This window comes from Hyperolius riggenbachi, chromosome 2, assembly GCF_040937935.1.
Source record: "Hyperolius riggenbachi isolate aHypRig1 chromosome 2, aHypRig1.pri, whole genome shotgun sequence".
In the NCBI taxonomy this organism is placed as follows: Eukaryota; Metazoa; Chordata; class Amphibia; order Anura; family Hyperoliidae; genus Hyperolius; species Hyperolius riggenbachi.
This window is the reverse complement of record NC_090647.1, coordinates 431,677,293-431,704,155: the sequence shown is the minus strand read 5'-3', so window position 1 is coordinate 431,704,155 and position 26,863 is coordinate 431,677,293. Positions and strand designations below refer to the sequence as shown.

General features: G+C 44.0%; 1 protein-coding gene across 7 annotated transcripts in view; it reads left to right on the top strand.

The window, feature by feature from the left end:
• Positions 1–26,863, top strand: part of LOC137546917 (interleukin-5 receptor subunit alpha-like) — an 89,875-nt gene that overhangs the window by 52,718 nt on the left and 10,294 nt on the right. For all 7 annotated transcript variants that reach the window (XM_068269949.1, XM_068269954.1, XM_068269955.1 and 4 more), the window contains 5 exons: positions 5,119–5,248; positions 8,705–8,825; positions 16,053–16,228; positions 21,516–21,646; positions 22,626–22,764. In XM_068269949.1, the coding sequence (XP_068126050.1) occupies positions 5,119–5,248; positions 8,705–8,825; positions 16,053–16,228; positions 21,516–21,646; positions 22,626–22,764 (697 nt within the window). The remainder of the gene's footprint in view (positions 1–5,118; positions 5,249–8,704; positions 8,826–16,052; positions 16,229–21,515; positions 21,647–22,625; positions 22,765–26,863) is intronic.

The following is a 26,863-nucleotide window of genomic DNA, read 5'->3' as shown; positions in this document are numbered from 1 at the left end:
TGCACGCGCGCGATCGGCCGGGGGCGCGCGGTAGCGCACATGGTTCCTGGACGTAGTTTCTACGTCCAGGAACCAAAATAGGTTAAAATAAATCCTGCCCATGTCCTCCTTGCCCCTAGCAACATAGCCTGGGACTCTCATAAAGATCATGACTGTAGAGGGTACCAAAGCCTATCCCCACCCTCCATTGTATGTATTTAGAGAGTTTAGCCTCTCTAATTCCCCCTCATCTGTGACTAATCAAAAGTTGTAATTTGATCTTGCAGCTGTGTCAGCTGACTGCACGGCAGAGCAGCTAATTGGAAAACAAAGGATGTTAACAATATGTCTGCTTCCATGAAAGCAGGAAGTAGACACACTGCAGATTTATTGCAGGATTCGTATCAGCTATAACAAAAAAATGATTTTCTTTAAAGGTTAGTATGTTGTTGCTTATATTCTGGAGTAGAGAGAATGTTGTGAGTTTAGGTCAGTTTTAATAAAATACAAAGTTGGGTGTTTCTTATGTTTGATGTTTACTACAGTGATGCACACACCTATACACCGGACACAGCAATAATAAATATACAGCATCTTTGAATTCACATACACGCACACACACACATACACACACACACACACATACACACACACACACACACACTTCCTCAACTTAACAAATACAGTGGGATGCGAAGAAAGTTTGGGCAACCTTGTTAATTGTCATGATTTTACTGTATAAATCATTGGTTGTTAAGATAAAAGATGTCAGTTAAATATATCATATAGGAGACACACACAACGATATTTGAGAAGTGAAATGAAGTTTATTGGATTTACAGAAAGTGTGCAATAATTGTTTAAACAAAATTAGGCAAGTGCATAAATTTGGGCACCACAAAAAAGAAATGAAATCAATATTTAGTAAATCCTCCTTTTGCAGAAATGACAGCCTCTAAACACTTCCTGTAGGTTCAAATGAGAGTCTGGATCCTGGTTGAAGGTATTTTGGGCCATTTCTCTTTACAAAACATCTCTACTGCAGTTCATTAAAGTTTGATGGCTTCCGAGCATGGACAGCTCTCTTTAACTCACACCACAGATGTTCAATTATATTCATGTCTGGGGACTGAGATGGCCATTCCAGAACGTGGTACTTGTTCCTCTGCATGAATGCCTTGGTGGATTTTGAGCAGTGTTTAGGGTCGTTGTCTTGTTGAAAGATCCAGCCGCGGCGTTTCAGCTTTGTCACTGATTCCTGGACATTGGTCTCCAGAATCTGCTGATACTGAGTGGAATCCATGCATCCATCAACTTTGACAAGATTCCCAGTCCCTGCACTGGCCACACAGCCACACAGCATGATGGAACCACCACCATATTTTACTGTAGGTAGCAGGTGTTTTTCTTGGAATGTTGTGTTCTTTTTCCTCCATGCATAACGCCCCTTGTTATGTCCAAATATTTATGTTATGCCCAAATTTTAGTTTCATCAGTCCACAGCACATTATTTCAAAATGAAGCTGGCTTGTCCAAATGTGCTTTAGCAAACCTCAAGTGGCTCTGTTTGTGCTGTGGATGGAGAAAAGGCTTCCTCTGCATCATTCTCGCAAACAGCATCTCCTTGTGTAAAGTGTGCCAAATGGTTAAATGATGCACAATGATTCCATGTCACTCCATAGGTGTAAGTTCTGGTGGCCTCTCATGGTGGCGGAGCGCCGAGATCCACGCTGAGACGCAAGCCTCTGGGTCTCGGCCTGTCTCTGATTTCACTGGAGCGCATGGCGCTCACCTCCCATTGAATAAGCAGCGGACGTGCTCTCAGTACTTGCTCCGCCGATGTAAACATCGAACACATGTGTGCATTGCGTGTCAACATCTCTGCTGACACGCTCTATGTTGATTGGTTACTTTGGATTCCTATACTTTCTGATTGGTTATTTCTAGTATAAATGAATGGTGAGCACCCTCTGTCATCGCCCATGGTAGCCTATGCTGGGCTTTTTGCTGAGCCTGTGCTCATACCAAGCTGCTTGTCTTGATGCCGACTCGTGTCTGTCTCTGGACTAGCTTTTTTCAGATTGCCTTACCGTTACCGACCCGGTTTGAACCTGACCACGCTTCTCTATTGGATTACCTGTTTCCGACTCAGCTTGTACCTGGATTCCCCTGACTGCCCCCTGGACCGACCCCTGCTTGTTAAAATGATTCCCATGAACTCTGCCTGGACTGACTCTGGCCTGTTTGACCATGCATCTGTCTAGTGAAAATACTACAGCCACAACCTGCTATCTTGCAATCATCTGGATTGCCTCAGTCTATAGGCCTCAGGTGACTATTACGTAAATTGTGTTTGCATTGCTCATTGCTGTGTTTAGTGATTGCTGTCTGCCAGTTTGTATGCTACATCTGCCTGCAGGGTATTGTAGTTTGTGTTAGACAGGAGTTTCCGCAGGCGTTAGGGCTGGGCTATAGGTCAGTCATATGGGCATACAGTCTGACTCATAGCAGGTGACCAGACAAGCCTGACAATAGGTCTTTGGTGTTGATTTGTGGGTTGACGCTGGCTGCTCTCAGCATTCAATGCTTCTGTTTATCCAAGATTTTTATTGGTCTGCCACTTCGAGCCTTAACTTGAACTGAGCCTGTGGTGTTCAATTTCCTCAATATGTTCCTAACTGTGGAAACAGACAGCTGAAATATCTGAGACAGCTTTCTGTATCCTTCCCCTAAACCATGATGGTGAACAATCTTTGTCTTCAGGTTATTTGAGAGTTGTTTTGAGACCCCCATGTTGCTTTTCTTCAGAGAAAATTAAAAGAGGAGGAAAACTTACAATTGGCCCCTTTGAATACTCTCTCATAATTGGATTCACCTATGTATGTAGGTCAGGGGTCAATGAGCTTTCCAAGCCAATTTGAGTTCCAATAATTAGTTCTAAAGGTTTTGGAATCAATAAAATGAAAACAGTGACCAAATGTATGCACCTGCCTAATTTTATTTAAACAATTATTGTGCACTTTCTGTAAATCCAATAAACTTCATTTTACTGCTCAAATACCACTGTGTGTGTCTCCTTTATGATATATTCGACTGACATTTTTTATCGTAACAAACAACGATTTATACAGGAAAATCATGACAATTAACAAGGTTGCCCAAACTTTCGAATCCCACTGTACATATTAAACAAGTTTAACCAAATCTCTTTTCAGGCAGATGCGTGTACACAATTCTACAGTATAGAAATGCTGTGATCTACAGAGGCTTGCAAAAGTATTTGGCCCTCTTGAAGTTTTCCACATTTTGTCACATTACTGCGACAAACATGAATCAATTTTATTGGAATTCCACATGAAAGACCAATACAAAGTGGTGTACACGTGAGAAGTGGAACGAAAATCATACATGATTCCAAACATTTTTTACAAATAAATAACTGCAAAGTGGGGTGTGCGTAATTATTCAGCCCCCTTTGGTCTGAGTGTAGTCAGTTGCCCATAGACATTGCCTGATGAGTGCTAATGACTAAATAGAGTGCACTTGTGTGTAATCTAATGTCAGTACAAATACAGCTGCTCTGTGACGGCCTCAGAGGTTGTCTAAAAGAATATTGGGAGCAACAACACCATGAAGGCCAAAGAACACACCAGACAGGTCAGGGATAAAGTTATTGATACATTTAAAGCAGACTTAGGCTACAAAAAAGATTTCCAAAGCCTTGAACATTCCACGGAGCACTGTTCAAGTGATCATTCAGAAATGGAAGGAGTATTGTACAATTGTAAACCTACCAAGGAAGGCCGTCCACCTAAACTCACAGGCCAAACAAGGAGAGCGCTGATCAGAAATGCAGTCAAGAGGCCCATGGTGACTCTGGACGAGCTGCAGAGATCTACAGCTCAGGTGGGGGAATCTGTCCATAGGACAACTATTAGTCATGCACTGCACAAAGTTGGCCTTTATGGAAGAGTGGCAAGAAGAAAGTCATTGTTAACAGAAAAGCATAAGAAGTCCCGTTTGCAGTTTGCCACAAGCCATGTGGGGAACCCAGCAAACATGTGGAAGAAGGTGCTATGATCAGATGAGACCAAAATTTAACTTTTTGGCCAAAATGCAAAACGCTATGTGTGGCGGAAAACTAATACTGCACATCACTCTGAACACACCATCCCCACTGTCAAATATGGTGGTGGCAGCATCATGCTCTGGGGGTGCTTCTCTTTAGCAGGTACAGGGAAGCTGGTCAGAATTGATTGGAAGATGGATGGAGCCAAATACAGGGCAATCTTGGAAGAAAACCTCTTGGAGCCTGCAACAGACTTGAGACTGGGGTGGAGGTTCACCTTCCAGCAGGACAATGACCCTAAACATAAATCCAGGGCAACAATGGAATGGTTTAAAACAAAACATATCCATGTGTTAGAATGGCCCAGTCAAAGTCCAGATCTAAATCCAATCTAGAATCTGTGGCAAGATCTGAAAACTGCTGTTCACAAATGCTGTCCATCTAATCTGACTGAGCTGGAACTGTTTTGCAAAGAAGAATGGGCAAGGATTTCAGTCTCTAGATGTGCAAAGCTGGTAGAGACATACCCTAAAAGACTGGCAGCTGTAATTGCAGCAAAAAGTGGTTCTACAAAGTATTGACTCAGGGGGCTGAATAATTATGCACACCCCACTTTGCAGTTATTTATTTGTAAAAAATGTTTGGACTCATGTATGATTTTCCTTCCACTTCTCACGTGTACACCACTTTGTATTGGTCTTTCACGTGGAATTCCAATAACATTGAGTCATGTTTGTGGCCGTAATATGACAAAATGTGGAAAACTTCAAGGGGGCCGAATACTTTTGCAAGCCACTGTATCTATTAAGATTGGTTCAAATTTCACAAGTAGGAAAGGGGGTGAGGAATGAAGTTCTACATGTACACAGTAATTACAACTATGAACCAAGTGTGCATAATCCGAGCATCAAATTATTATTCATAATTTTATCATAAAAAAAGCATATTATTCTTCTATGTATTTTATAGTGATCATAAATATAGTGTGTTTTATGTTATTTACAGATGTTTTCACATAGTGTATCATTGTACTGATTAAGATAAACTAAGGTACATTGTTAACTCTACAGGCAAGCACGTGTTATGAAGAAATAACCGTGATTAAAGATTCAAAACCGCATTTTGTTTGCTTGAAGTTGGTACCAACTCTACAGGATAAACCATGTCAAGATCTTTCTTCTGAAACATGTGTTGATATTGGTAAGTCAATGTAAAAGAAAAAAAAATGTGGCATCCAGACACTAGATGTCCACTACTCAATTAAACATTTTGTGGTCAACCTGGGAAGCAAATGTACATCTGTATTTCTTTTTCCCACCGTCTGTGATTGGCCTTATCTCAAAGAACACTGGCTAACTTCAGTTGATTTCACTAGCCAGCCCCATACATATCTAATTTCCCTCTACTACTAATTCAGCTCCATAGGCATAGCTAAGGTTTCTTGATCACTAAAACATACAAACATGAATTGAATAAGGGGTACTATGTTAACTTTGCTTAAAACCACTTTGATAATCCTAAAAAATGATGTCAAGTTATTAAGCAACTAGACAGCCAGCTTCTTATAGACAATTAGCCTAACTGACGTCAACATGTGGATGCGTGTCAAGGCCTACCATTCAATTTACTGCCTCTTTGTTTGATATATTGATTTAATCAAAAGAGAATAGCCAAGACATGAGCAAGAAAGTTATGGACCTACAAAAATCTGGTTAATCCTTGGAAACAATTCTAAATGCCTGAGAGTGCCACTTTCATCTGTGCAAACAATACTATTTATGTTCAAACACCATAGGACCACACAGCTGTCATGCCACTAAAGAAGAAGATGCTGTCTAATATAGAAGAACGTAAACAAGTAAAGGCAATTTTGCCAAATATTAATAGAGTGAAAGCAAGAAGTTCTTGTATCAGGATGATACAGTTTATTGTTTAACTTAAAGAGACACTGAAGCGAAAAAAAATTATGATATTATGATTTGTATGTGTAGTACAGCTAAGAAATAAAACATTAAGATCAAATACATCAGTCTAATTGTTTCCAGTACAGGAAGAGTTGAGAAACTCCAGTTGTTATCTCTATGCAAACAAGCCATTAAGCTCTCCGACTAAGTTAGTCGTGGAGAGGGCTGTTATCTGACTTTTATTATCTCAACTGTAAGTGAACTGTTTACTTTTTCTCTGCTAGAGGAGAGGTCATTATTTCACAGACTGCTCTGAAAGACTCATTTTGAATGCTGAGTGTTGTGTAATCTGCACATAATATAGAATGATGCAATGTTAGAAAAAACACTATATACCTGAAAATAAAAGTATGAGAATATTTTCTTTGCTGCTAATCTTCTAGTAATTATTCATAGTACACAACCAATTCACTATATCATGTTTTTTTTTCACTTCAGTGTCTCTTTAAATATATAAGCGTAAGCTTATGCTGACAAATTGTAAAAACACACAGCTATATACATGCAACATTAAAATGGGATACATGGATTTTTTTGGGAAATATATACATGTCATTATGATGCCTTAATTAAAGCAAGACATCCAAATATGATCTTGAGAGGATGTTAGCTGATTTATGACAAATAAAGACCCTTTGTTTACAAAATCTTCACATAAAGGGGCCCATACACCTAACGATTTTCCCGCCGATATACAGCCGTTTCGATCACAGTGATCGAAAATGCTGTGAAATCGCCACGCACACCGCTGACAGAACGATCGATTTCCGTCCGAAATCGATCGTTCCCGTCGATTCCCGTCGACCCATCCGTGCGGAAGATTTTTCTCGGTCGCCGGCGGGTCGGGAGTGCATCGTTAGCGGCGTTCGAATGCCCGACGACCGACTCAATACAGCGGTTATACATTACCTGCTCCGGCCGGCGCGAATCCCCGCTCACTGCTGTCTTCTCCACTCTGGTCTGGTCTTCGGCATGCTTCACTTCTTCCTGCCCGGCAGGAAGTTTAAACAGTAGAGGGCGCTCTACTGTTTAAACTTCCTTCCGGGCAGGAAGAAGTAAAGCATGCCGGATTCGCGCCGGCGGAGCAGGTAATGTATGTGGGGGGGGGGAGGGGTTGCGGCGGCAGCACCACCACCACCACAGATTGTGAACGGTTCCAGGCTGAAATCGGTTCACAATCTGTTTGCAGTGAAGGTGGCCATACGATCCCTCTCTGATCAGATTCGATCAGAGAGGGATCTATCTGTTGGTCGAATCTGATGGCAAATCGACCAGTGTATGGCCACCGTAACTGATACTCTGCCTGGCACAGAAGTATCGTAAATTCCAAGTTCAAGAGTTAGTTACAAGCAGAAAGGATGCAGTTAGCCTGGACTGAAAAATAATTAAAGGGAACCTCAACTGAGAGTGATATGGATGTTTCCTTTTAAACAATACCAGTTGCTTGTCAGTCCTGCTGATCTCTTTGGCTGCAGTAGTGGCTGAATCCAACACCTGCGACAAGCATGCAGCTTATCCAGTCTGACTTCAGTCAGAGCACCTGATCTGCATGCTTGTTCACGAGCTGTTGCTAAAAGTATTAGAGACACATGACCAGCTGGAGAGTAAGGCAACTGGTATTATTTTAAGGAAAAATCGACATCCTTCTCAGTTTAGGTTCCCTTTAAGACATTAAATATAATCAATATACCCATTTTGAGAAATTGGTATCCTTGTTCAATATTTTATCTACAGATTGGAACCAAAGTATGAATTCTGTTTCTGCTGTTAATGTCTCTTTCTGTGGTGTAAAGCCACCCTTCAGAGCAGTAACCCAAAGATCATTTGAGCTATGTTCGTGGGAAAGAAAGTGTGTAGCGACTGGGAGATTGGATTTGGTATCGTTCATAGTGTACCTGTGTCTGTTCATACGTTTACCCAGAGTTTTTCCAGTTTCTCCCACATAAGTCTATTTGGGGCATTTTGCACAAATGAACAGATATACCGGATTAATCACAGGAAAAGGTGCCTTTTACCCGGTATACCTGTTGTGTACCTGGTATTAATATCATGTCAGTGGAGTAGATGTGTTTGCAGGTCAGCCACCTTTGTCGGTAGGGCGATGTTCCGTTCTGTTGTGGCTTATTCCAAGAATGCCTACAATCATCTGTTTTAGATTGGGTGGCTGTCGATATGCCAGGAAAGGAGTTTCAGGAAATATCTTTCTCTTATAATTCTTGTGTAAAATGGGTTGAAGTTCCTTTGCAATTCTTCTTAAGATTTCCAGGTGTGGGTTGTAGGTGACAACCAGTTGGACACAGCCCTCTTCCTGGTTTTGCTTATATGTCAGGAGCTGAGTCCTAGGGACGATGTTAGCTTTCCTGATTTGGGCCTCAATCATAAGTGTACTGTAACCCTGTTTAATGAAAGTATTAAGGTAATCCAAGTCTTTGACTCTGTCTCCACCCTGTCAGAACAAACCCGATTGCATCTTTTAGCTTGGCTGTCGATTAATAGATTGAAAGTAACCTTAGGGCTTACTGGATTTGTGATATATTCAATAAAAAAAGGTAGCTAAATAAATAGCTTTTTCTGTAAGGCTACAGGCAATTACATGTATCTTTGTATATGTATAAATTGCTGTTTTAAAAGGCAGTACTTTTAAGCAAGTTATATGTATTTTTTGTTTATTTTTTTCTGTATTGATCAACAGAAACAAATGGGACATCAGCAGAAAATGTATCTTGCAGAGTTTATAACACATCTTCAATGACATGTTCATGGATGTCTGGCAGAAAGGCACCACATAATACAACATACATACTTTCAATAAAGTAAGTAAATACCGTATTTTTCGGACTATAAGACGCTCCGGACTATAAGACGCACCTAGGTTTAGAGGGTGAAAAACCAGGAAAAAAAAATATTAAACCTGGTACATCCATGGTCCAGGAGCATCTTGTAGATGTCCTCCCAATTACTGTCCTGTTCCTGTCACCCTTGTATTTTCCGCTTGGCCCCCAATGTCCTTATCCTGTCCCAAAGTGTCCTCCTCCTGTTACTCCAGTTTCCTCATGCTGCCCCCCAGTTTCCTTCTCCTGCCCCCTAGTGTCCTCATGCTGCCCCCCCCCCCTTCCCAGTGTCATCCTCTTGTTCCCCAGTGTCCTCTTCTTGTTCCTCAGTGTCCTCATGCTGCCCCCCAGTTTCCTTCTCCTGCCCCCCAGTGACCCCATGCTGTCCCCCAGTGTCCTCCTATTCCCCAGTGTCCTCATGCTGCCCCCCAGTGTCCTATGCTTGTTCCCCAGTGTCCTCATGCTCCCCAGTTTCCTTCTCTTGCACCCCAGTGACCTCATGCAGCCCCCGTGTCCTCCTCTTGTTCCCCAGTGTCCTCATGCTGCCCCAGTTCACTCCTCCTCTCCCCCAGTGCCCTCATGTTTCCCTGAGTATTAAACAGCAGTCCTGTGTATACATATTGTGTCCTCCTCTTTGCCCCTCGCTGCGCCATTGTTATGTAAATCAGCGGCAGAAGCCGCTCACACTAAACAGCAGACCGTCCTGTGTATTGTGTCCTCTTTGCCCCTCGCAGCGCTGTGTGTTATGTAAATACGTGGCAGAAGCCGCTCGTACCAAACAGCAGACTGTCCTGTGTATTGTGTCCTCTTTGCCCCTCGCTGCGCTGTGTAAATGTGTAAATCAGCGGCAGAAGCCGCTCGTATCACTCACCAGACAGTGCGTGTCTGCGGCGAACAGGGACTCCTCTCTCGCTCACTCCTTCCCCCAAGTGCCGGTACTTCATGGTCACGTCATTACACACGTGACCGGCACTTGGGGGAAGAAGTGAGCGAGAGAGGAGTCCCCGTTCGCCGCAGGCACGCGCTGTCTGGTGAGTGATACGAGCGGCTTCTGCCGCTGATTTACACATTTACACAGCGCAGCGAGGGGCAAAGAGGACACAATACACAGGACAGTCTGCTGTTTAGTACGAGTGGCTTCTGCCACGTATTTACATAACACACAGCGCAGCGAGGGGCAAAGAGGACACAATACACAGGACAGTCTGCTGTTTAGTACGAGCGGCTTCTGCCACGTATTTACATAATACACAGCACAGCGAGGGGCAAAGAGGACACAATACACAGGACGGTCTGCTGTTTAGTACGAGCGGCTTCTGCCGCTGATTTACATAACAATGGCGCAGCGAGGGGCAAAGAGGAGGACACAAAGAACATGCAGGTAAACATTGAGGGTGACATGGAGGAGGATCCCAGACCACAGGAGTGCTGGGAATCCCGACATGCGGCGGGTCAGCTGTTTCGTCGGTGATTTTAAGTCTGGGATTCCCTGCATTTGGACTATAAGACGCAGGGACTTTTTCTCCCCACTTTTGAGGGAGAAAAAGTGCGTCTTATAGTCCGAAAAATACGGTACATTGCCCGAAGTTATTGTGGAACTAGGATTCCTTGGCCACCAAAGACTTTACCTGTCCTTTCTTAACCACTTGAGGACCACAGTCTTTCTACCCCTTAAGGACCAGAGCCTTTTTCTCCATTCAGACCACTGCAGCTTTCACGGTTTATTGCTCACTCATACAACCTACCACCTAAATGAATTTTACCTCCTTTTCTTGTCCCTAATACAGCTTTCTTTTGGTGCTATTTGATTGCTGCTGCGAATTTTAGTTTTTATTATATTCATCAAAAAAGACATGAATTTTGTTAAAAAAATGACTTTTTTAACTTTCTGTGCTGACCTTTTTCAAATAAAGTAATATTTCCTATACATTTGAGCGCGAAAGTTATTCTGCTAAATGTCTTTGATAAAAAAAAACATTCAGTGTATATTTATTGGTTTGGGTAAAAGTTATAGCGTTTACAAACTATGGTGCCAAAAGTGAATTTTCCCGTTTTGAAGCATCTCTGACTTTTCTGACCACCTGTCATTTTTCATGAGGTGCTAAAATTCCAGGATAGTATAAATACCCCCCAAATGACCCCATTTTGGAAAGTAGACCCTTCAAGGTATTCAGAGAGGAGCATAGTGAGTCCGTGGCAGATTTCATTTTTTTTTTTGTCGCAAGTTAGAAGAAATGGAAACTTTTTTTTGTCACAAAGTGTCATTTTCCGCTAACTTGTGACAAAAAATAAAATCTTCTATGAACTCACCATGCCTCTCAGTGAATACTTTGGGATGTCTTCTTTCCAAAATGGGGTCATTTGTGGGGTGTGTTTACTGTCCTGGCATTTTGGGGGGTGCTAAATTGTAAGCACCCCTGTAAAGCCTAAAGGTGCTCATTGGACTTTGGGCCCCTTAGCGCAGTTAGGTTGCAAAAAAAGTGCCACACATGTGGTATTGCCGTACTCAGGAGAAGTAGTATAATGTGTTTTGGGGTGTATTTTTACACATACCCATGCTGGGTGGGAGAAATATCTCTGTAAATGACAATTTTGTGATTTTTTTTTTACACACAATTGTCCATTTACAGAGATATTTCTCCCACTCAGCATGGGTATATGTAAACATACAACCCAAAACACATTATACTACTTCTCCTGAGTACGGCAAAACCACATGTGTGGCACTTTTTTGCACCCTAACTGCGCTAGGGGGCCCAAAGTCCAATGAGTACCTTTAGGATTTCACAGGTCATTTTGCGACATTTGGTTTCAAGACTACTCCTCCTCACGGTTTAGGGCCACTAAAATGCCAGGGCAGTATAGGAACCCCACAAATGACCCCATTTTAGAAAGAAGACGCCCCAAGGTATTCCGTTAGGAGTATGGTGAGTTCATAGAAGATTTTATTTTTTGTCACAAGTAAGCGGAAATTGATTTTAATTGTTTTTTTTCACAAAGTGTCATTTTCCGCTAACTTGTGACAGGTGATCAGTGGGTTATTACAGGGAAAAACAGATGTAAATAATGTACTGGCGAATTGATAAGGGGGGGTCTGAGGGCAATCTGAGCGTGTAGGCGGGTGATTGGGTGCCCGCAAAGGGCAGATTAGGGTCTGATCTGATAGGTAACAGTGACAGGTGGTGATAGGGGGTGATTGATGGGTAATTAGTGGGTGTTTAGAGAAGAGAACAGATGTGAACAATACACTTGGGAGGTGATCTGACGGCGGGTTTGCGGGCGATCTAATGGTGTGGGTGGGTGATCAGATTGCCCACAAGGGGCAGGTTAGGGGCTGATTGATGGGTGGCAGTGACAGGGGTTGACAGGGGGTGATTGATGGGTGATAGGTGATTGGCAGGTGATTGACAGGTGATCAGTGGGTTATTACAGGGAAGAACAGATGTAATTAATGCACTGGCGAATTGATAAGGGGGGGTCTGAGGGCAATCTGAGCGTGTGGGCGGGTGATTGGGTGCCCGCAAGGGGCAGATTAGGGTCTGATCTGATAGGTAACAGTGACAGGTGGTGATAGGGGGTGATTGATGGGTGATTGATGGGTAATTAGTGGGTGTTTAGAGAAGAGAACAGATGTAAACAATACACTTGGGAGGTGATCTGACAGCGGGTTTGCGGGCGATCTAATGGTGTGGGTGGGTGATCATATTGCCCGCAAGGGGCAGGTTAGGGGCTAATTGTTGGGTGTCAGTGAAAGGGGGTGATTGATGGGTGATTGATGGATGATTGATGGGTGATTGATGGGTGATTGATGGGTGATTGACAGGTGATCAGGGGGGATAGATGCATACAGTACACAGGGGGGGGGGTCTGGGGGGGGGGTCTGGGGGGAATCTGAGGGGTGGGGGGTGATCAGGAGTCCCCAGGGGGCAGTTTAGGGAATTTAAAAAAAAATAGCGTTGACAGATAGTGACAGGGAGTGATTGATGGGGGATTAGGGGGGTGATTGGGTGCAAACAGTGGTCTGGGAGGTGGGCAGGGGGGTCTGAGGAGTGCTGTGGGCGATCAGGGGGCAGGGGGGGGAGATCAGTGTGTTTGGGTGCAGACTAGGGTGGCTGCAGCCTGCCCTGGTGGTCCCTCGGACACTGGGACCACCAGGGCAGGAGGCAGCCTGTATAATATACTTTGTATACATTACAAAGTGTATTCTACACTTTGTAGCGGCGATCGCGGGGTTAACAACCCGCCGGCGCTTCCGAACGGCCGGCGGGTTGTCGTCGCGGGTGGGCGGAGCCAGTTGCCGGGGGAAGCGCGCGTCATCAATGACGCGATCGCTCCCCCGGCATGCCGAAAGGACGCAATGCCCTTGGGCGTATTGCGGTCCTTTCGGCGTCCACATTGCCGCCGCCCATCGGCTGTGGGCGGTCGGCAAGTGGTTAAACAGCTGTACTGCAGAGCTCCAACCCATTCAATCCTACTTACAATTAAACTGTACTGCTGCCTGAAAGAGTTAATTTGAAGGCATGGATCTGACAGCTTCTGTCTTGTCGGTACCTTGTCGGTAATATAGTAAACCTCACTGAAAAGCTAATTATGATGTCAGTGACGGGACACGGTTCTCGTAGCTGCAGGCAGCGGAAGATGGCGGAGTGGAAGCGATCCAGGTGGATGGAGCTGGAGGAAGGTATCTATAAAATCTTTTTAATTTTCAGCTCTGGTACACTTTAATAGGCTGCCACTGATCAGAGACAGTAAAACATTCAACCTACTTTGTTAACCATTTAAATATAAAAGAAAACCCTGAGATACTTAAAAAAAAAGTCATTTTAGGAGTAGGAGGATAAATATAATTGTTTATCTCATCAGTTTATTTTCACCTCAGGTTCACTTTAAGCGTGAGGAGGGAAAAAGGAAAAAGGAAAAGTTCATTTCACAGCAAAATCCTTGTTTTCACGGCCCCCAAAACTTTCACATGAAAGACACCCTTTGCACATTATGTTGTCAGGTGGTACATATAATGTTCAACATGGGCAAAGCATGTACTTCTGTCCCTGGCTGCAACCCACCTTCCTTAGCACCTTCTTGAAGTGTGTTGTTATTTTAACCAGTCAGTACATTTTAAACACAAAAGATGGTATTCAGAGATGATCAAACCTGATGGTGAGACTGGTCAACCTGATGGTGGCAAAGGAGCTGAATGGCAGGGAAACGCTGGCCAATAAGGACCTTTGATAAAAATCGGGTGGTCAGTCAGGGATTCATTTTTGTCTGAGGGTCCATTCTTAGAATTGCGGTTATACAAAAGAACATACTGGTGCAATAAGACTACAACTCTCTCAGGGGAGGACTGGGATCTTTCAGCCTGAGGGGAAAACACAAACTAGAGGCCTGTGTTTATGGCAGCCCTAGTCCAAATGACGTCACACACATGCCCCACATGCTATATGCTGGTAGTCACATGGGGCGTCCATGCGGAAATACAGCAAGGACACTTGCAGGACAGCATGACAGGTAAAGTATAAATACACAGGCATCAGGGGTCACATAATACATTTGGAGGGACAGTAGCCAGGGGTTTCCGTTGTGTCTATCATTTGTGATCATCGCACGCCATTACCGCTGCACACCCGATCAACCACATCAGACTGAGATTTCCCAGTCAAATCTTCAATTGGGCATGCTTTTGGCAGCACCAATTTTCAGCCAATTCGATAGTAATTATCAAAACAGTTGGTTGATCGCTGAGTATGGCCACCTTTATTCCCCAAAGTCCCCCTTCCCCCACACCCACACACACTTATGTCCAAAAAGGGACTGTACCTTCAAATAAGGTTTTTTCTTTACGGACCCTCCAGGCAAGGCTCTGCTCTGCATCTTGCAGCGTACATTTACCAGCTTACCCGCCCTCTTATTGCTCTTTAATTGCACTTTTATTTCCTTCAGCCAGCCCAGTGTTTCACATTGCCTCATACAACAACCTGAATGAAGCAGGCCCTGCACCAGCCCTAAATCATTAAATGCCAGGTGACCTGGGGGAAATCTCTCCCCTTCTCCCCTGGCCAGTCCTCCCCTGAACTCTCTTGTGTGGCAAGAGGGGACAACGAAGGAGACGCTGAGCTTTTGTACAGATGCATTTTGCCACCATTATGTACTTTTGCTGAATTACTAAAGCTCTTAGGTCCAGAGGTTTGTGAAGAGGCATGACAGAAGTGGTCACATCCCCTTACCAACCCTGGGAAACCTAACATGTCTTTTTCAATATACAATAACCGTTTGAAATGCATCACTACAATGGTCCAGGGATGTCTTGGTGTTGTACTATGTAAACAGTGAGGCAAGACTCCTGTAATCAGACCAAACCTGGCATTTTCCTCTCCAATGACATAATTTTGTCATCACTGCAGTGGTGTTTAAAGCCAAAAAATACCCAAATCTGTACATCATAAATTCTCATACAAATCAGGTTGAGAAGCTAAGATCAACAGTGTATAGAAAAAAAGTTGTAGATAGAACTCCATTTATGAGCCAGTTGTGCTTGTTAAACATAGGATAGCTTTCTTCCAGCCCACTGTATGTTTTACTGCCAGGTGAGCCAATCAAAAGTGAGCATGTGACTTTGGGAGTAAAAAAAAGGAATAATAGAGGTCAGACAACATTTTCCAGCATTACCATAAAAGTATGTGCTGAAGTTGGTTGACTTGTAGCAATAGGATAAAAGGATTTAAAGATCTAATTGAAGGGGTGTTGTATTTGTATGGATGGGGAGTACACACATCCAATTTTGATTGGCCAATGATTGATCATTTTTACCAGCTCCATGTAGTATGAGGGCCAGTAGATTTGGAATACTATGAACAGAGTGTGTAGGTAAGAATTCATACTACATGTAGGTGGTACAATCGGTCAATCAAAATGGATGTTTGTACAAGGATTAGGGTGCATACACGCATCCAATTTTGGTTGGCCAAGCATTGGCCAATTTTACCACCTCCACATACCGACACAATCTGCTCATAATCCTCAAAATCCGTTGGCTCTCATACTACACTGAAGTGGTAAGATTTGCCAATCAAAATTGGATATGTGCATGATCCCTAAAGTTGCAAGGAAGCAAGGCTGTGTATTATTATTCTTGTTAAGACAATTGATGTATCTTATTGTGACTTTTTCGGGGTCTATGTATCAAGATCATGCTTTATAATCTTTCTGTAGGCAAGAAAAAACATACTTAGTATGTCAACATTACGAAAATAACCTGCTAAACAGCACTGGCTCCTGTACCTTTCATGATCTGCGAGTACATTTTTTCGAAGATGTAACCGTAATTTTACAAGGCTCAAATCCTGGGATACAGGTGCATGAAGAGCGGATTAAGCTTGCACACAAAGGTAATGTTACATTGAGTAAATCTACATCTGAGGAAGCTTCTGAGGATGGAAACTTGTTCAGCATTGACTAATTGGAGATGAATGAAAAGCTGTTTTTTTAACCATATTTAATTTATTGGCTCTCTGTGTTTACTACAAAAAAACCACCAAATCCTATGCAATATTACAAAAAGTTCTGTTAAGTTATATTAACAAAAAGTTCTGTTATGTGGTGCTTGACCATCACTATCACCTTGGTAAAATTTGGTAAGCAGAAGAGATTGACACACATTTTAGAGTTGTTATAGTAGTCGCCAACAGGGGTTATTGCTAGGATCCTAAGAGATCCAGGGCACTTTTGGGCACTCCAGCTAAAAAATTGATGTGGCCAGATACTAGAATGTGGGTGTGGTCATGGGTGGAGCCAATATTACATGAACCTAACAGTGGTCTCAGTAGGCCTGCTTAGCAAAATGTTGAATGAAGCCACCTTCTCTATTACTACAAAAATGCAGCATATCACATAAATAGGCAGTGTCACTTAAACATAATTAGGCAAAGTTACCTGGCTGGTCTGACTTTCTGCTGGGTGAGCTGGCCTGCTGCCAGTCCCCTCGTATCATTCCCTGACCTTCTAGTGGACCCCCTCACATGCTCCCATGGACCTCCCACTGAGGCACCACAACTCCCAGCGGCAGCATGCCCCCATAGAACAACCATAGCTCCCTGCATGCCCCCATAAAGGCATCACAGCACCTAGCATGGCACCACAGCACCCAATATGCCCACATAGAGTCACCATAGCACCAAGCAAACCTCCCATTGCTGTGTGCTGTGGTGCCATGCTGAGTGCTATGGTGCCTCTATGGGGCATGCTGGGTGCTGTAATGCCATGCTGGGTGCTGTTGTGCCATGCTGGGTGCTGTGGTGCCTCTACTCCGGATGTGCCTGAGGCACATCCGGAGAAGGATGTCAGTCAAAGAAAGCTACTCATTTGTGAATTGCATCTTTTGATTATTTCCCCTGCTTTACCGACCTAATTACCAAATGTTTTAAACCAGGTCTAAAACCAGGTCTAAAACATTTGGTAATAGTGAATTCCCCTTTGATGCAACTGACCAAACCATTAGTAGACTAAAAACCATCAGTACACTAGTCTAAACTGCTTAGTGATTTGAGGCCATTGTTGCCTTTAGTTGTAGCAGTTCTAAGGTGTAAATTATCCATTCATGAAAGTTTGCTGCAATGTAGATCAGATTGTGTAGAGCAGTGATAGGCAAACGTGGCTCTCCAGCTGTTAAGGAACTACAAGACCTACAATGCATTGCAGGAGTTTGACAGCCACAGTCATGACTCATAAAGGCAAATGCATTGTGGAACGTATAGTTCCTTAACAGCTGGAGAGCAGAGTTTGCCTATCACTGCTGTAGAGCATACATGTCAAACTCCAGCTCGCGGGCCAAATCTGGCCCTCAGAGCCATTCAATTTGGACCTCAAGTGGTTTCCCCACTTTGCATTATGTTATGCACACTCTAGACCACCAGGGAAGCTATATTGGAGGTGAAGCCCTACAACACCAGGGAAGCCATATGGGGGAGGGACACTAGACACCAGGGAACTGTATAGGGGAGGATGGGGGCCTCTAGGCACCAGGGAACTGTATAGGGGATGCAAGACCACTAGACACCAGGGAACTGTAAAGGGATTGGGGGGGGGGGAGACATTAGACACCTGGGAACTTTATAATGGAGGAAGGTGGCCAATAGACATTGAAGTTAGCCTGTGACTACATCCCATTGTACAATTTCGGCCCACTTTATTTTGAGTTTGACACCCCTGGTGTAGAGTGATATTCTTACTGCCTTCAGTCTTCAGCTTTTGAGTAATAAATACATTGTTAGAAATGTTCTTATCTGAACATACACCTCCTGTCCTTCCTCAAGCCACAATTTAAATCATATTATTGGCTTGAACTCCATTCTCTCCATCTTAAGTTTTCAAACATTATTAGTGGAGGTATATCCATTTTATAAATGTCCACCAGAGCTGATGTGGTACCTCAATGCTTGGCAGCAGATGACGGACCTCCTTACATAGAACTGGTAGATGTATACAGGTGCTTCTTGCTAGCCACAGACACAAATGGTAATCCAAGCAGATGCCAGAGGTAACCACTTCACCATGAAAAGAGATACATTTAAAGGGACAGTACAGCGAAATGCAGGCTACTTGGATTTCCTTAGTAGCCTGTTTCTGTAAAGCAGTGCTGTCCAACTGGCGGCCCACCAGGCTTCCTGCTGCGGCCCCCCTGCCACCTGCTCCATGCTGTAGCGCAACTTTTATTTATTTATTTTTTAAATAAAACCCCTTTCCCCCATGCTGCGCAGACTATAAATATTTACAGGCTTCCCCATCTTTGTCCCACGTGTTGCCGCCTCTAATACACTTCAGATCGGCGGCGGCAGCAGAAGAAGATAGGAACCAGTCCCACCAGCGCATGACATCTGCACGGGGGACTTTACGTGCTGGACGTGACCGATGATGTCACGTCCTCCATTAAAATTCACCGTGCGGCTGCCATGCGCTGGTCTGACTGGCTCCGAGTCCGATCTCCTGCCCGCCACTGCTGATCTGAGGTGAGTTACAGGCGGGGACAACGAGGGGGGCGTTCTGGGCAATCTGAATGCATTTTGTGGGCACAACTGTGGGCAATCTGAGTGCATTTTGTGGGCACATCTGTGGCCAATCTGAGTGCATTTTGTGGGCACATCTGCGGGCAATTGAGTGCATTTTGTGGGCACATCTGCGGGCAATCTAAGTGCATTTTGTGGGCACATCTGCGGGCAATCTGAATGCATTTTGTGGGCACAACTGCAGGCAATTGAGTGCACTTTGTGGGCACAACTTCGGCCAATCTGAGTGCATTTTGTGGGCACATCTGCAGCCAATCTGACTGCATTTTGTGGGCAAATCTGCGGCCACTGACTGCATTTTGTGGGCACAACTGCGGGCAATCTGAATGCATTTTGTGGGCACAACTGCGGCCAATCTGAGTGCATTTTGTGGGCACAACTGCGGCCAATCTGAGTGCATTTTGTGGGCACATCTGCGGCCAATCTGACTGCATTTTGTGGGCACATCTGCAGCCAATCTGATTGCATTTTGTGGGCACATCTGCAGCCAATCAGACTGCATTTTGTGGGCACATCTGCAGCCAATCTAAATGTATTTTGTGGGTAAATCTGCAGCCAATCTGAATGTATTTTGTGGGTAAATCTGCAGCCAATCTGAATGTATTTTGTGGGTAAATCTGCAGCCAATCTGAATGTATTTTGTGGATAAATCTGCAGCCAATCTGAGTGTATTTTGTGGATAAATCTGCAGCCAATCTGAGTGTATTTTGTGGGTATATCTGCAGCCAATCTGAACATATTTTGTTGGTAAATCTGCAGCCAATCTGAACATATTTTGTGGGTAAATCTGCAGCCAATCTGAATGTATTCTGTGGGTAAATCTGCAGCCAATCTGATTGCAGTTTGTGGGCAAATCTGCGGCCAATCTGAGTGCATTTTGTGGAGAATCTGCTGCCAATCTGGTTGTACGTTGTGAGGAATCTGCTATCACTCCAATAGCATTTTGTGGGGAAATCTGCTGCTAGATTTTTTTTCGGGGGGGGGAGGTTAGAGTGTATCGGTCTGCCGCCCCTCCACCATGTGGTCATGTGGTCTGAAAAAAAAAAACGCCCCTCCATGCCCGCGAAGTTGGACAGCAACACTTATTAGAAAGAGCTGTGTAAAAAGGTAGTCTGGATAGGATTTATAGCTCTCATACAGACCCTGACGTCGCCAAGGCAAGGAAAGGGTCGAACTCTGTGTTCAGTCACTGAGTGATAGATACACGTCCCATGTCCGTGTGTGTCTGTGTGTGTCCCTGCGTTTGCGCTACTGCCGCAGGGACACCCTTTGGACAGGGAGCAGGACGGGCCAGGGGGCAGCCGGGCATGTGTGTGCACGTGCAGCAGCCGTGCGCATGCATGCTTACTGTGCGCGGTAGCAGCAGTCACGGGAGAGAGGGGAGGAGAGGAGAGGGGGCGTTCCAACACAGACCTAGAGCCCGTTTTTAAACTGGCTTAGGTTTACTAGTTAGATAATAATTCATGTATTTCTGAGTAGAGAGAACTGATTACGTTCAGTTACACCAGGGAGATTTTAAATAGTTTTTATATTTTTTATGTCACTGGAATTTGACCATTAATAAAATTATGATAATATTTTCTCACGATGGACTTGTGAATCGAGGTTATTCATATTGATGGACCCATATTGTTTTTCACTTCTTGGGCTTGATTCACAAAGCTGTGAGAACTCATATCATGGTCATCATGGTCGCGTCAGTGTTTTGTGTGCACTATAACGCGTGTAACAGTTTTAGCGCGCAAAAGTGAATTTTTGCGATTGCACACTAAAACCATTACGCGCGTTATAGTGTGCGCAAAACGCTAGCGCGACCGTGATATGAGTTATCACGGCTTTGTGACTCAAGCCCCTTGTTCGTATACAGTTATTATTATTATTATTTGTTGTATTTATAAAGCGCCAACATATTACGCAGCGCTGGACATTAATTTAGGTTACAGACAATATTTAGGGGTGACATACAGCAATATGACAATACAGGAATACAAGAAAACCAGATCACACAGCACAGTATGAGTACAAGGTAATGCTTAGTCAGTCACTGGATGGGAGCATGGAGTTAGGCAAGTTAGGTTCACTCAAATGCATAGCATGGGTGCACAGTAATAGAGGTGCATGATCAGGTAGGACACAAAAGGAGTGAGGACCCTGCCCAAAGGCTTACAATCTACAGTTACTGAGTGATAACAGCTCTCTCTCTCTCCTGTTGGATCGCTCAAAGCCCAGTCATCCTAATGCAAGCCCTTTCTCCTAAGGGTAGGTCCACACTTGTCCGTTACAGATCGGATCTGTTTGAAACAGATCCGGTTTGGTAAACTTGTTTTTTTCCTCCGTTTTTAACTATTAAAATATGTTTGCAGCATACATTTCCAATCCGTATGCCCGGGGGACTGCCATGCTGGAGGGGGTAGCAGCCGGGACGGGGGTGACAGCGGTCGTCGGGGAGGGGTGTCCCCACCCTCACCTGAGTCCTCCATTCCTGCTCCCCCTCCAGCTATATGCGCAAAAGTTGTAATTAAATGTAAGGTAGGCAGCGAATGGGGATGCCTTCTCTCCTTGCGTTCCACCGATTGCCGCTTGACTTTTTTTTTTTTTTTTTTGGTCTTCACAGAAATTTTCAACCCACCAAGAAACATCAAAGTGTCATCTTTCAAGGAAAATGTTAAAATAGAGTGGCACAGTCCACAGAAACAATATCAGGCTGCAGCTGACTGTTTTGAATATGAAATAGAAAAGAACAAGGTACAGCACACATGGAATATTTAAAAGAAGTCTTAGCTGTAAAACTTTGATAATATGCCTATGTGGGGATTGATTTTCCTATGTTACACAAGCTTTATCACATATTATGTGCTCTTTTGTCCTAAGATCTATTTTACTGATATGGTGCCTTTAATGCTGGGAATACACAATGAGATTTTTCAGCAGATTTACTGTCCAATGTTTTTTTCTGATTTCCAATTGTTTTTCCAATCATTTTCCATTCACCACTATGAGAAATCGACCAGAAAGACGATCTAAAATCAGATCAGACATGTCGGAAATTATCTATTGAACTATCTATCTGCCAAAAAAATCTCATGTTGTATTCCCAGCATCAGGGACAGCCATACAATCCCAGGAAAAACAAACACATATGTAAGTAGAACAAGTTTTTATCTACTTATAACATATGTAATGTGCTGTCCATGTTTTGATTTCAGTGAATTCTATGTAGTAAATAAAAAGAAAACGGTTTCAGGCATTTTCCATCTTTACTGCCTCTGACTGTAGCCAATCCTGATGTCATTTCCTCCTTTACACTTTTTTCCCCTTCTAGAAACTGCACTGTCATATCTAGCTTACTTTGCAAACACATGTGAGCACAACAAAGATCTTATTTCAGCAGCTTTTCCCTTCTCAGCCTTGTGTCTCACTGAACTGCCCTCAGCCAATCAGTGAGGAGGAGGAATGTGGAAGGGGAGATAACAAGCTTCCATCTCCCCAGCAATGTACCAAATAAAGCCAGGCTGACTGAGATAAGATTAATTACAGCAGAAATATTTATGATTACATTGGAGTGCTTGCAATGCAGGGTCAGGCTGTAGACTGCATAATAAACGCAGAGCAGTGGGTAAATGTAATTTGATTTTATGGCCGACAATCTCGTTTTAATCTGATACCCAAGCCAGGATGTCATTCACACTTGCCACACAAATGACATTTCTTTCACAAATTGCAGGCATCATATTACACTAAAAGTAATCAATATACTATTGCAAGCATAGCCAAGGAATGTTTGGTTCGAATCAGAGCAAAAGGAACAAAAGTATGTGACATGAATACTCAGTGGGGAGAATGGAGTCCAATCATATCGTGCGGTAAGTTTGCATAAGTCTCTAGAGCTAGCAGTAGACAATGTACAACTCTGAACAGGAGATGATGATAGTTACAGATTTGTTCGGATGTCAGAAAATATAAGTAGTCACTTTTAAAAGATCTTGAGGGACATCTATACACTCTCTAAATCAGGGGTCAGGAACCTTTTTGACTGAGAGAGTCAAAATGTTACATATTTTAAAATATAATTCTGTAAGAGCCATACAATATGTTTCAAACTGGGACAGTGTGCATGTGCAGCAGAGGGCTCACGTCCCTGTTGCCATGGTGAGGTGTATACAGTTGATCTGCCTGGCAGCAGAAGTGTCAGGCACGTCTTCAGCTTCTCTTGGGTTTCAGCAACATTTGCAATTTCCAAAACAGGAGAAATACCAACTAACAGCTTGTACAATTAGCTAGCTGACTTGGGAGTTAATTCACTTTGTAGGATGAGATCCCCGCACTTTGGCCCAATAGGCTGCCTGTCAAGTGTCAGACAGCCTATTGGGCCAATCAAAGTGCAGGGATTTTGTCCTACAAAGTCACTGAACCTGACAGGGTCCAGAGTGGGACAATTGGAGCAGCCGTTCGTTTTAGGGTAGTGCAAGTAATTTAGTAGTGCATGCTACAGCAGTAGCGTGCATACTTTGAACATTTTATTTGCGCTGCCATACTAAGCTGCACTGTTTGATCAGTATAGCTTAGTGAATCAACCCCTACTGATTTGTATGTGAGCCAGATGCAGCCATCAAAAGAGTCACATCTGGCTCCTGAGCCATAGGTTCCCTACCCCTGCTCTAGATCCTTCACCAAGAGTGTCCCGACAGGCTGCCTTTTTCAAATTTGGTCTAGCGTTTATACGAGGCATACATTTGTACATTGTTAGTTGTGTAAACTTCACTGAGTCAGCACTTCATAGAGAAATATTAATTTATATATTTGTAACAAAAACTAATTAGTAATGCTAACCTACTGACAACTCATAGGATTTACAACATTGAGGAGGTTCTTTGCATGGTAGAGGTTAGGAGGCTGGGACATATAAAAAGATAAATGTACGTTTAAATTAGTTTTCCATGTTTTCATTAAAAAAGTTTAATTCAATGTTGATGTATTTTTATCATATTTTTCCACGCTCTGTAAATAAATAAGCAGTCTAGGTGAGTGTTGCTTTTAGAGTTTCTGTCTCCCCTTGGGATATAGCCCAAATGTTGAAAGTCATATAGGTTGGTATCGGCTCACGGAGGATGGGCAATGAGCCAAGAGGACTATCTATCTATCTATCTATCTATCTATCTATCTATCTATCATTTAACCTAACCGTCAGTATGATACTTTCCTGATTTTAGGGTCTAAAAGCGGTACAATTTGTCATGTGCTTTTAGACTTTAAAACCAGGAATAAAAATCGTATTGCAGACAAATCTACAGCATCCCCTGCACCAGGGCCGGCCTTAGGTTTCATAGCGCCCTGAGCGAACCTGATTTTTGTGCCCCCCCCCCCTTCATCCTCTTCCTACATGCATATACACACACGCACGCACGTATACACACAGACAGGTCCATATGCAATTCCCCTTTTCTCCTGAGATATCTCCTAGAACAGTGGTTCCCAACCTTTTTGACGTTGTGACACATCATGTCAAATTCTCAGATCTCCGTGATACATCACGTATGTATAATAGAAAAAATACTATTAGTAACCACGAATGAATGGAAAGAGTGCATTATCCTGAATACACTTAAAAATGAAGGCTAGAACTTTTCAGGAATATTAATAAAAACAATCAGTGGGACAGTTAGCCGCCTCCCCCCTATTTAGAATGATAGCACAGCACTGACAATTTGCACCACGCGTTATAGCCGCAGTGTGCCCCCCACCCCCCAAAAAAAAAAATTGCCCTTAGACTCAGTATAGGTAGGTAGCCAGTTATAGGTGCCCCCAGTATAGGATCTCATGTGTAGGTGCCCTCAATATAGGTTGCCAAGAATAGGTGCCCCCAGTATAGGAAGTCAGTTGAAGGTCTCCATTCCCCCATAGGTAGCCAGGTGTAGGTACCTCCAGTATAGGTAGCCAGGTGTTGGTGCCCTCAGTAAAGGTAGCCAGCTATGGGTGCCACCAGTATAGGAAATCAGGTGTAGGTGCCCTCAGTATAGGCAACCAGCTATAGGTGCCCCCTTGGAAGCTGGCGCTCTGAGCAACCGCTCCGGTCGCTCATATCAAAGGCCAGCTATGCCCTGCACAGACTAATTTCCCTGGATTCCAGAACTGCAATTCCGCCCCCAACCCCCTGTCCTTCAGGTGGCACTCCACCTCTATGGTGAGATTGCCGTCTCTAGTCATGTGACAAACAGCGATCTCATCCAAGGGATCAAGAGCCTCTAAGGACTGCAAGAAGATGGACTGTGAGCGTCCGGATCCATGGGAGGTGAGTTACAATGCACACTGCTTCCCTATACCTCCCGGTGGCTACCCCAAGACAAGTTCGGGATTACTACTCCCAGCATCTCTCCCCAGGTTGCCTAATTGTCTCAGCAGTGGGGGGGGGGGGGGGAATTTGAGGTGGTGAGCAAGTACCTAGATGAGAGACTAAAACCCATTATGACAGGACTTAAGTCATATAGAGACACAACTGATGTGCGCTTGAAAATCTCTGAGTTCAATATGGTGGAAAACTGGCTGCTTGCCAGTATAGATGTGGAAGGTCTTTATACCTCAATCCCACATCAATTCAAATTGGATGTGGTCAAATATGCATTTTCAAAAGATATCAATTCTCCCCTGTACAAAATAATTGGTTAGTTTAACTGATGGCATTTGTCCAGGGGCGTAGGGGCGTAGCAATAGGGGTTGCAGAGGTTGCGACCGCATCGGGGCCCTTGGACCAGAGGGGCCCCGAAAGGCCCTCCCTCGACTACAGTATTAGCTCTCTATTGGTCCTGTGCTCATAATAATTACTTCTATAGATACTTTGAACAGTGGTAATCATTAACAAACTGTTCCCCATCCCCTTCTTGCACGTCTAACACTGTAGTTGCCATTGGCAGGTTTTGGTGCCGCCGTATCAATTGTTATGTATAGAGTGCTTGGGGGGGCCCCATTGTAAAACTTGCATCAGGGCCCACAGCTCCTTAGCTACGCCACTGCATTTGTCCTACACAATAACGCTTTAATTCTTGAGGACCACCTTACCACCAGGTCCATGGAATCAGCATGGGGGAAACATGTCCCGGCTTATCCATGTAAATGAGCACACAGGGCTTTAAAATGAAAGAAAAGAAAACATGTTCTGTGGATTTTAGACTGCAGGGCTGTAGCCAGGGCCAGATTTGTAGCTTTTACCACCCTAAGCCAGTAAAATAACAGCGCTGGCCAAGCCACTTACCCCGAGCCGCGCCATTGGACGCCCAAGCATCTCTCCCAGGGTGTGAGAACAGTGATTGGCTGCTGAACGTGCAGTGCACACAATGCCAAAACAAATCTGACGGAGCCGCGGTGCTGGAGAGGGGGATAGCCGAGCAGCTGTTGATTCTCCTTCCACGGTTGGTCCACCACATGCATAGCCCAGCCCGTCCAGTTCACCCTGTTGCTAGCTAATGCATATGTAATGCAGGGTGGTCGTGAATGGAACGGGTCTGGCTGCAGCAGATGTATTGTATGTTAATGGAGGAGGGGAACAAAGGAGACACGTGTGCAAGCTGCAGCTGGCGTGCGGCTGCAGCCCGATTGAATTAAACAAATGCCACTCTCTGACCTACGCCATACAATTACAGCCCATCAGTCACCCCAAAACACTGCTAAAATTCTGGCACCCTAGGCCATGGCCTAGGTGGCCTTGCCAGAAATCCGGCCCTGGCTGTAGCACATTTATTTCATAAAGAGTGTGCAAGGCTGGCCTAGAAATGGGGAACTTTTTTTTTCCTAATACATTTCAATGGAGCCAGTCATGACGGCTGATGTGCAAGGAGGCAAAGGATGTCCATAGTTTCTGGAAATCCTGACCACCTTGACACCTGGGCAGGATAAAATCACATCCCACTTGGTGATATGGGCACAAAATTTGTACTAAGTGGAAATTTGCAACATCACCCAAATTATTCA